The sequence below is a fragment of the Anomalospiza imberbis genome, chromosome 20, assembly GCF_031753505.1.
Source record: "Anomalospiza imberbis isolate Cuckoo-Finch-1a 21T00152 chromosome 20, ASM3175350v1, whole genome shotgun sequence".
NCBI classification, from domain to species: domain Eukaryota; kingdom Metazoa; phylum Chordata; class Aves; order Passeriformes; family Viduidae; genus Anomalospiza; species Anomalospiza imberbis.
In genome coordinates, this window is record NC_089700.1 from 6,586,960 (window position 1) to 6,597,904 (window position 10,945).

Below are 10,945 nucleotides of genomic sequence, written 5' to 3' on the forward strand. Positions count from 1 at the left end.
CGCCCCGCCGGGGCTGCCCCGTCCTCGCCCGCCCCCGGCGGCCTCCCGCCGCCAGGGGGCGCGCGCCGCCGCCGCGAAGGCGCGCCGCTCGCTCCCGTCTCTCCGGCCAATCGGCGCCCCGCGTTTCGGCGGGAAGGCGGAAGTGGCGCTGCCGGGGCGCGGCCATGGCGGAGGCGCGGCCGCTGCGGCTGCTGGCGCTGCACGGGTACCGGCAGAGCGCCCGCCGGCTCCGCCAGCGCACCGGCGCCCTCCGCAAGGCCCTGCGCGGCCGCGCCGAGCTGGTGGCCATCGACGCGCCGCACCTCTTGCCCACCGGCGCTGAGGACGACGCCGACGGGGATGACCCCCCCCGCGGCTGGTGGTTCTCCGGGCCCGGCACGTTCGAGGCGGGCGAAGCGGCCGCGGCTCCGGCGGGGCTGGAGGAGTCTCTGTCGACCGTGGCGGCGGCGCTGGCGGAGCACGGGCCCTTCGACGGGCTGCTGGGCTTCAGCCAGGGCGCGGCGCTGGCCGCCATGGTGTGCGCCCTGCGGGCCCGCGGCGACCCGCGCTTCCCGGTGGCCTTCGCCGTGCTGGTGGCCGCGTTCGCCAGCCGCGCCCCGGCACACGGACACTTCTACCGGGAGCCCATCGCCCTGCCCACGCTGCACGTCGTGGGCGACACCGACGCCGTCATCGCAGCGCCCCTGAGCAGGGAGCTGGCCCAGTGCTTCGTGGAGCCCGTTGTGCTCACGCACCCCGGCGGGCACTTCATCCCCGCGGCTCCGGCGCAGAAGAAAGCCTACCTGGAATTCCTGGAACGCTTCTGCCCCGGGCAGGGCCAGGCCGAGCGCCCAGGAGCTGGGGAGGTTTGAGAATGGGCTCTGTAATAAAAAAGGGCTCTGGTGAGCCACGTGTAGCCGTCCATCCTGTGAAACATCAGTGTTTCCATGCCTCCAGAGGGACCAGAGAACAGCTCACTGCACGTTCTGCTCTTCAGTGCTCACCCAGGCCAGGCTAAATAGTTCTTTATCTCCCTTTTTTTCAGCTTTGTTGTATACATCAGTATAATACATACATACGTATATGAAGTTATATATGATGTATATGACGTGTGTGACATGTTACACACGAGTGTGGGGGTGTGACAGTTGAGGGCAGGAGGGTGACACTGCTCTGTGTGCAAGGTGCTTTCAGAGACTCGAACACCTGCTCAAAAGGAGAGTCCCTCAGCTCAGCCACAGGAAGTATCTGCAGAGCACAGAGCTCTTGCAGTTTTACACCCCAAAACCTCGTGGTTTTTGACATCTGTTAAACCAAGCTTCCAGCTGGTCTGGGCCTGGAAAACCCTCTCATCCTTGGCAGTGCCAGGGCTGGTGTTTGTTTCAGGAATGAAGTGCCTGCTGGCTCAGTGTGCATGTGTTGAATCTTCCCTGCACAAAGTGCCTCCATGAACAAGAAAAGCTTGTCGCTGTTTGTGGCTCTGTATTATCGAGAAGCACAGGAAAATCTTTATTGCTGTAACAGTTGCAGGTGTCCTCAGCTTCTGCCCAGCTCAGCACTGGGCACCAGTCTGAGGAGAGGAGAGGAGAGCCAGCAGAGCTTCTCTAACCACGGCTTTCCTTGGGAGTGTAGAGCTGGTAAAAGAAGGAAATTGGGTGAAAGAAGTGAATTTCCCCCCTGCTTGAGCAGCAGGGCAGCGCAGTGTCGGCTCTGTCAGGGCCGCAGGACACTGTGCTGCTGAAACCCTTCCTGTGCTCGCTCAGCTGGGAGCGGGCCCGGGGGTGCCACGGGTTAAAGCAGCTCAGCAGGAGTGAGCAGCTCCCGGCCCCATCCCGTTTTTGCCCCGGTTTGCAGCACGCTGCTGATGGTGGCAGGAGGATGTGGCTGTTTCCCTGCAGCCCAAAGCCGCTCTGCTGTTGCCCTGTGGGGCTGGGGGGGCTCGGGCAGTGCTGGCCGTCCGTGCCACTTCACGTGGGCTGTGTCACGTCTGCTGCGAAGGCGTGGGGAGCCTGCACCCCTTGGTGACCACATCGGGGACACCAGAGGCTGGGTTTTTTTGATGCCGCACGCCCGGCTGCAGCTGTGACAACGCACGGGAGCCTTTGTCCCCGCTCTCCCCCCGCCGCCGGGCAGGGACGGCAGCGGCCGCGCTCGCAGCCCCCGGGAGGTGTTTGGTTGTGGCCGAGCTCCCGGTGCTTGCCCGGCGCGGGGGAGGCACCGCAGCCATGGCCGCCCGCCCGCACTGCGGCCCCGCAGCCCCGGCAGCTCCCGGGCGCAGGGAGGCACCGCCAGCTCCTGGGAGGAGGGAAGGAAGGGGAAGAAGCCCCCGGGTGCGGTGAGTGAGCAGCACGGTCCCAGCTCTGCAGGCAGCTCCCTCGGGTGGGTCCAGGAGGGATGGGTGACCCGAACTGGGGTGCTGCGGTACCTGCCCCTTTCCCGGCGTCTGCATAAAGATGGCTCCTGCCGGGTGTCTGCTGTAGCGGTTTAAATAAATTAATAAAAATGATAAACGCGACCTTTGTCCGCAGGAGGTGACTGTGTGAGCAGCGTGGGGAGGTCCTGCTTGGTGCCGGTGTGGTGGGAGGAGGGAAGCGGCTCGGAGGGGTTTGCCATGGGAATCCTGCCCTCTCCCTCCTTTCCTGGCGAGTTGCCCTCGGGCTGGCCCCTGCCTCTCTCGCAGATCCAGGACTGTTCTTGGGATGCAGCCACAGAACTTGGCTGCCCGCAGAGGTGAACCTGGAGACAAGACTGGCTCATGTCCTCCCACCCCTCACTTAGCTTCATGCTGGGGAGTTCCCTTTTCCATCACCCGGTGTGACCCAGGGGAGTTGGTTTTTCCCCCAAAACAGCGTGGGCCTGTTGCTGTTGCTGAACAGGGGAGTGATGGAGTGAGCCCAGGATCTGGGTGGCAGCTGTGCCACTTTGACCTGGGACAAGAGGGCCCTGGGGAAGATCACGAGTGTTACCAGCAGCACCGGGAGCCTGGGTGTTTTGGCAGGGGGGATGTCACCCCTGTCCCCACATGTGCCTTTCCATACGCCAGTGCAGCCATTGGAGCCACCTGTGTGACCTCAGGGACAGGAAGGAGCCTCGCTGCGGCCCTGCTTGTGAGGAGCCTGCTGTGGGCATGGAGTCCAGGGCTTGGCCAGGCAGAGCTTTGCTGCCCCTTCCCTGGGTGAGCAGAGCCCCCAGCCCTGTGCCAGTGTCCCGGGGAGGGCAGGAGGAGCCTGGCATGAGCAGAGACGCCACCAGTGCTGCTGCTCCCTGCAAACTCCTGGCTGTTTTCCCACCTCTCCCCAGATCCCCTCACCCCTTTCCCCTGTGCCAATGCCACCTCGAGGTCACTGCCACTGCCCACTCTGCCAGCCCCCCACTTGGGGCACACCAGGCACGGGTAGGGGTTCCTGTGGGCAGCCCTGGAAAAAGTGACGTCCCGCCGAGCCTGGCAGCAGGTGCGGCTCGTGCCAGGGTTTGAGCCTTACTCATCTCACACTCTTCCCCCTCTGTCCCCACCGGCAGGACCTGCCACAGGCGTGGGGAGGGGGCACTCCGGGAGGGTGATGTGTTTCCCAGATGGTTTTACAGTGAGGTTTTTCCCAAACCTGCCAAGGTCCTTGCCTGCGAAGTGGCAGTGGCACGGGCAGGGGACAGCTGGGACCATCCCTGGGCCCCGCTGCTGGAGCAGGACCAAGTCGTAGGGAGCAGCCCCCCCTTCCCTGCTTCACTCGCAGAAGCTTCCAGTTGTGGCTGAGTCACTCCTGCTGTAGCTCCTTCTCTCTCCTTGTTTTGGATGGAAGTTTTCCATGGAAACCCACGCTGGGCCGGGCTGCAGGCTGGGATAAACACGGCTGAATCACAAAAGGCCGTTTCGCCAAGAGCTGTCAGATGGCAGCAACAGCGTGTGGGGCCAGTAGACACCTGCCCGGCCCTTGGGGGGGCAACAGCAGCACCTCTTCCTGCAGCCCCCACCAGCTGTGCTGGCTCAGCCCCCCCGGGCCCACCCTAAATTCCTATGGTGCCAGGATGCCACTTGGCAAAGCCAGGAGCGGGTGGCAGATTTTGTCTAGAAGTTTTCTGGGGCCACGTGCTTTCCCAGGGATGCACAGGGAAATTCTGTCGGGGAGAGTCCCTTGGGACCTTCGCTGCAGGCAGTGTCCCCCCCTGTCCTCAGCTGCCGGGCTCTGTAGGGTCATGGCTTGGAGGTCCCAGGAAGACCCTTCCCGCCCTCCTGGCCGTGCACAGGGACGCACTCTGAAGCTGCTGGTTGCGCTGCCGAGGCCAGGCAGTGTTTGTGCCGTGCCTGTGCCCTGCTGAGCACCATTCCACCGTGGAAGAGGCTGTGGCAGGGGCTGTGATCCTCCTTGGCACCACATTCCTTCCCGGCACCGCCGCGATCTCCGTGCTGAGGAGGAGCACGGGAGCTGGACAGCCTCTGTCCCCTGGCTCTGGTGGCTGGCCCCAGGCCCAGAGGCTTGGAAGCGCCGTTGGAAGACAAGTCCCGGTGTCAGGAATCCAGGATATTTTTAAGGACTCTGGAAGAAAAACTGATTCCAGGGTGTCAGCGGGAGAGACTTGGCCTTCAAAACAACAGTGCAGCTGGAACATTCCCGGGCTGGAGCGTGGGGTCCAAGGAGCCACTGTGCTGCCCACAGGACTTGTCCCCTCACCCAGGGGTACCCTGGAAGGGACACTGATGTCACCATGGCCTGGACCTCACTGTGATGCTGTTGACGGGGCATAAATAAGGAAGTGTTTCCCAGGGGATGGAGGGTGGGTTTTGCGGCAGTGGCAATTTTGCAGCGTGGATGTGCCGGATGTAGCTGAGGTTTTACCTGAGTGTTGGTGGGACTGCCGGAAAATCCCCGTCCTGGAGGTGTGAGGTGCTTGGCCAGTCACCAACGGCAGCGATGGGAAAAGCAGGAGTCAAAGGCAACAAGCAAGAGACACGGCAGGGCACAGCAAGGACCTGCTGCCTCTGATCCTTCCCTGCCTGTGGCTCCCGTGTCCCACTGTGGCCATGCTGGCCCCTGGGGACCTGGTGGTGGCCATGCCTGTCTGGGTGAGGGCAGAGCTGCCAGCTGCATGACACCACAGATGGGTGAGGGATCCTAATGGGGCTGCTTTGGAGAGGGAGAGTGTGAGCAGGGGACCCTGCATGACCCTTGCTCGCTCTAGGTGGGACACCTGTAGGAGCCCTCTGCTTCAGGATCCCAGGACTGAAGGTTCTTGTTCAGGGACTCTTCCTGTTCCTCTTACCACTGCCACCCTCACCCACTTGGGCCTGACCCTACATCCCCGGCGTCCCCATGGGATTAGGTACCTCCCTCCCCTCCAGGTCTGTATGGTCTACAGCCCTTCGAGCCCCCTCTCTCCATCTCCAGGGCTGTGAGTCCTCGGTGCCCCCCACGAGGAGCCCTGCCCGGCCAGCACCGGTCGCCGCCGGCTGCTGAAGGCCCGGTGCCCGCTGCCGGGGCAGGCCGGGCCGCTCTGACTTCGCCGCTCAGGAATCTCCTGGCCGCGCCGGGCGGGTTGTGCAACCTGCGACCGCCCCCGGCCGCCCCCGCCCCGGCCCCGCCGGCCGCGCTCAGTCCCCGCCGCGCCGGCCCCGCCGCCAGCCCCGCTCCGCGAACGGCCCGCGGTCCCCCCGCGCACCGGCGGCGGGGCGGGGGGGGGGCACGGGACGGGGGGACGGGACCCCGACTGGCGAGCGGACAGATGCGGTGGGACGAGCCCGGCGGGGACGGTCCCCGAGGGGCTCCGGGCCCCCGCCGGGAGGGCAGGTGAGGGGCTGCGGGGCGGGGGGCAGGATGGGGGATCCGAGGAGGGGGTCCCCATCGTTCCCGCTGCCCGAGGAGGAGCCGCTCGGCGCCCGCCCCCCCGAACAGTAAGAGTTGATGTGCGGTGAGCTGCATCCTGCATGTGAGCTCCTACTGCCCCGGGAGGCGGGCCGCCCCCGACGGGACCCCCGCCGCCCCGCCTCCGCCGCCTCGGGGACCCCCGGGGATGGGCGAGTGGGGGGAGCCGGTGCTGCCCGCGATGCGAGTCCGCCTGTCCCGGCGACCATGGCTGTAGACTGTTACCCCCCCAGCGGCACAGTAACAATCTAAAGCCACGGTCGCCCGGGCGGCGTCGGAGTGGGGGGAGCCGGGAGGGCGGGATGGGAGGGGGCAGCCGGTGCCTTGGCGACGGCGAGGAGGCGTCCCCGCCACCGCAGCGAGCGCGCCCGACCCCCACCGGCGGCGCGGGGGGGGACTCCAGGTGCTTGGGAGGTTGGGAGTGTCGGTAGCATCGGCAGCATCGGTAACATCCGCCCACCCCCCTGCCCGCCCCCTGCCCTCCCACGCGTGTCCGCCCCGCCGGGAGTCCCCCCCTACCTGGGCTGCAGCGGGAAGGCGGGGGGGGGGCGTCCGCCGTGGGGGGGTCGGTGTCTGCGGGGGGGGAAAAGAGAGCGGGGTCAGGCGGGCACCGGGACACCCCCCCATCCCCGCCCCTTCCCGCCTTCCCCCCCGCCCCCGTCGGGGCGCGCTCCCCGACGGCTCAGCACCACGGACAGCGCCCGCCCCCCGGCGCTGCGGCGGGGCCGGGGCCGGTGCGGGCCGGGGCCGGGGCCGGTGCCGGTGCCGGCGGTGGGTCATGCTTCAGTAGCCATGACTGTAGACTGTTACTGTCCTGTCCCTACGCAGCAGTAAGCAGTCTAGAGCCAAGGTGCCGACGCTCTGACTCGGGCTCTCCTCGACGGGGTCTCCGCGCTCTTTAGACGCAGCGGGGTGAAGGCGATCGACCCCCCCCCCTCCCCTCCCCGGGCTGCGGAGCCGGCAGCACCCGGGCTGGGGACACGGGGCTGCGGGGGAACCCGAGGGAGGTGGCTGTGGAGAGTGCCTGGCACGGCGGCACCGCGGGATGGGGCTGGGGGGTCCCGTCGGGGGTGGCTGCGGGGAGGCTCGGAGAGGGGGGGACGGCGGGCGCCGGTGTCACCGCAGAGAGGGACACGCACGCACGACCCCACACACGGATGCGCTTCCGCACCTCTCCCCGCCCCCCTCCCCCAACCCCTGCAAGGTGCGGGCGGCCGGTCCCCGCCGTGCGCCCCCCCGGGGCGGCCCCGCGCTCAGCGCCCGCCCCCGCGCACCGCCCCCGCCGGCGCCGCCGCCCGGCCCCGCCGCCCCCGCCGCCCGGCCCGCACGTGGGGCTGCGCCAGGCGGCACCGCGCCGCCCCCGCCCGCCGCAGAGCTCCCCCCCCGCCCGGGCCCCCGGTGTCCTCCGCTCCGCCTCACCCCTGCCCCGGGGCCGGCAGGTGCAGCGCCCGGTGCCGCGGGGCTCCGCTGCCCCCTCCCGCCCCCGCACCGGGCTCCGTCCCCGCTTACCTGGGGGCCAACCCAGCCGGTGCCTTACCTCCTGCGGGCCCCGCGGCTGCCGGGCCGGGCAGGGGCCCCGCGGCTCCCGGCGGGGCCGGCGCCGGTGTCGGTGCTGCGCTGTCCGCAGCGCGCGGGGCTTTTATAGGATCGGGCTCGTAGTAACGGGGATCTCGGCTCATTCATAGAAAAGCATCAACCTACACAATGACGTGAGCGCTACGTCAGCGAGGAAATTTAGGGAACGGGAAGACGCTACTATTTATATCGGCGCGGGGGGAGGACAGCGGCCCGGAGCCGGGCAGGGGGTCCGGGCTGCAACAGGACCCCGGCCCTCCCCCCGACCCCTCCGGAGCCCCCCGTGTTCCCTGGCTGCTCGAGGAGGGCAGTAGAGCAGCACCCAGCACCCCACATCCCTTCTCCACCTGCTGCCAGACACAGGGGCCGTGCACCCAGTGAGGCACAAACTGGGGGTTCTGTCCGCCTGGGAGGGCGGCGTGCGGCACCCCCTGCCCCAGCCACGAGGGGTCCATCCTCGCACCCACGGGAGCCCAGGGTGCCCATCACCTCTGACCACCCCGCTGGGCCAGAACGTGGCCTCATCCTGGCCTCGTGGCACCACCACGGGGCTGCTGATTTGGGGCTGTCTGAGCCCCCCATCACGGGAAGGGGTTGCACAGGGGTTCCCAGACCCGGGCACCAGCCTGGAGGTGCCCCGTGCCCACCTGCATCCCTCACCCACAACAATGTCCTGAGCTGCATCTCCCACGTGCCCCCTCATAAGACCCCCTGTCCTTCCAGTGTCACCAGCACCCATGGGTGCCACCCCAACACACTGCAGGACAATGGGACAGCGCAAGAGGTGGTGGGGGGCCAGTTTAGAATACATGGGGTGAGCAACCCACTGCAGCGCCGTGCTGCCCTGACCCCTCCAGCCTCACAGTGGGGCCTGGCCCTCACTCCCACCACGGTTGGATCCCCCAGAAACCATCAGTGCTACAGAAGAAGGTTGTGGCTTCATGGGTGAGTTAATTTTGGCCCCTTGCTCCTTCCCAAGTGCCAGCATCCCTCCCCCCCCGCCCCCCAAGATGGGCCTAGAGTCATATCCAGGGGGATTTGGGAGCATCCTTTCCCCCTTTATGCACCTGTCCATCCGTCCATCCATCCATGCATCCCCCCCATTCCTGCTGGAGCCGTCTGACCTCACTCTGCTCTGGCGAAGCATCACACCGGTAACCACAGCAACAGCGGCGTTGTCATTGACAGCAGCATCCGCGCCCGCCAGCATCCGCCGCTGAGCAGGGCCGCGCTGCTGCAAGGCCACACGCTGCTACGGGGGCCTCAAGCCACGACCCCCCCACTCCCTTACCCCTCACACCCCCAAATACCTGCAGAGCGGCTCGGAGAATTAACCCCTCCCAACCCCACCGGCACCTCCCCATCCTCCACCAACCACCCCGCTCAAGGTGCTGCCACCCACCCTAGAACTCCCCAAAACGCCTTACCCACCCCCTGCTAGATGGGGGTGTCCCTCTCCTGTCCCCCCCTTCCCCCCCCCCCCCCCACGCAGCACCGGCGCTCGCCCCGTCGGGGCTCTCCGGTTCGGGAAGGGGAGGTGGGGAATCGCTGCCGCAGCGCTCCCCGCCGCAACCGTGACTCAGCCCGGGATTAGTCAGCAACCGGGGCCGGCCCACCCGCAACCGGCTGCGCAGCTCCGCCGCTCCTCCGGGGGCCGCGACCCCTCCACTCCACGTCCCGGTCCCCCGACGCGCACCTTGTGCGCGTCGGGGGACCGGGACGTGGAGTGGAGGGGTCGCGGCCCCCGAGGAGGGGGTGTCGCATCCCGGAGCGCGGCCCGTTGCTGCCATCTCGTGGGCTTCCCACCAGTGATACAGCCGTGTCCCTGTCGTGGGAATGGGGTGAGAGGAGCCGGTGATGTGGGTGGGGAGGGGGAGGTCACCTATAGGGCTTGGGAAGGGGGTGGTCGATGAGGGAGATTGAAGGAGGAAGGGAGAGAGGAAAGGAGGTCTCATTGTGCCATCGTGACTCCACAGGGGTGGGGTCTTTACCTGCTTGGACATCACCCCAACAAGGAAGGGATGCTATTGCCCCTGGATGCATCACTTCAAAGGAAAAGGGTCTCATCGCCTCAAGCCCCAAAATATCGCCCTGCTGGAAGTGTTCCTCCCCTGATCTGAGCACTGTGCCACAAGGAAAGGGTCCCACTGCCCCATGAAGCATCACCCATAAGGGAAGGGGTCCCAATGTTTCACCAAGCATCATCCCACAGGGATGAGATCATCAGCTGCCTGCAGAGAAAGGGTTCCATTACCCCATCAAGCGTCATCCCACAAGGAAGGGGTACACTGTCCCAGGAAACACCACCCGGCAGGGATGGGTGCCCTTGTTTGACTGAAAATTGCCCTCAGTTGACAAAACTGCCCCCTAAGCATCACCCATAAGGAAAAGGGGTCCCATCATCTCACCAAACTCTGGCCCACAGGGACAGGATCCTCATCTACCTGCAGAGGACAGGTCCTGTCACCCCATCAGGCACCATCCTACAAGGAAGGGGTTTCATTGCTCCACAAAGCATCACCTCACAGGGATGGGTGCCCTTGTCTTCCCAAACATCCCCCCATAAGGAAGGGGTCCCATTGCCCACCAGTTGAACAAGGGGAATTGCAAAGCCCTGCTCCTGGGGAGGAAGATCCCTGAGCTCTGGGATATCCCAGGGACTGTCCAGCTGGACAGCAGTTCAGTGGAAATGACCTTGGGGGTCTTGGGGGACAGGAAGTTGACCATGTGTCCTTGGGATGAAGGAGGTGAATGGTGTGTCCTGGTCTGTGTTGGTTGACAGCAGTGAGAGGATCCTTCCCGCTGCTCAGTCTTGGAGTGCTGGGTCCAGTGCTGGGCTCCCAGCATGGAAATACGGGAGAGAGTCCAGGGAAGGAGCACTAGGAAGAGTAAAGGACTGGAGCATCTCCCTGATGAGGAGAGGCAGAGAGCTGGGAGAAGAGAAGGCTCCAGGGACCTCTCAGTGCATCCACACCCCTGCAGGGAGGGCGTGGAGAGGACAGAGCCAGACTCAGCTCCGTGCTGCCCAGTGCCAGGACCAGGGGCAGGTGGCACAGACTGAGTCCCACGGCTTCTTCTGACCGTCAGGGAGCACTTCCACCCTGGGAGGGGAGCACTGGCCTGGGCTGCCCAGAGAGGTGCTGGAGTCACTGTCCTTTGAGATATCCAAAACCACCTGGGCAAGGTCCTGTGCAGCCAGCCCTGGGTGACCCTGCTGGGGTTGGGGGATGACTTCCTGAGGTCTCTCCCAATCTCAGCTCCCGCTGTTTGATTCTGTCTCTTGTGCACCTGGATATCCTTCCACAAGGAAGGGTTGCCCTGCTTCATGAAATACCACCTTGCAGGGATAGGTGCTCTTGTCTGACCACGTATCACTCTGCAAAAAAGGGTCCACTCAGTGTCACCCCAAAAGAAAGGGGTCCTATTGCCCCATCAAGCCTTGGTCCACAGGGAAGGGCCCCCCAGCCACTTGAGCATCACCCCACAGGGAATGACTCCCATTGCCCACCCCAGCGATGCCACCCAGACAGCACAGC

The 10,945-nt window shown here is 65.9% G+C and overlaps 1 protein-coding gene and 1 long non-coding RNA gene across 3 annotated transcripts; one reads left to right on the plus strand and one right to left on the minus strand.

Moving 5' to 3' along the window:
• Positions 1-35: 35 nt before the first annotated feature.
• Positions 36-1,391, plus strand: OVCA2 (OVCA2 serine hydrolase domain containing). The gene has a single exon (XM_068210420.1). The coding sequence runs from the start codon at positions 165-167 to the stop codon at positions 849-851; it is 687 nt and encodes a 228-aa protein (XP_068066521.1). The 5' UTR covers positions 36-164; the 3' UTR covers positions 852-1,391.
• A 1,058-nt stretch (positions 1,392-2,449) lies between these two features.
• LOC137485748 (uncharacterized) lies at positions 2,450-7,868 on the minus strand. Of its 2 annotated transcripts, none has more exons than XR_011005452.1 (3): positions 7,344-7,868; positions 6,354-6,407; positions 2,450-4,523 (listed from the first exon to the last, which is right to left on the minus strand). It is a non-coding gene; the product is annotated as an uncharacterized lncRNA (long non-coding RNA). The 2 variants fall into 2 exon arrangements; XR_011005451.1 differs by having other exon boundaries at positions 7,372-7,866.
• Positions 7,869-10,945: the final 3,077 nt, after the last annotated feature.

What these genes read in the sequence shown, in the direction of transcription:
- OVCA2 (XM_068210420.1), top strand. Translation starts at nt 165, where the DNA reads ATGGCGGAGGCGCGGCCGCTGCGGCTGCTGGCGCTGCACGGGTACCGG.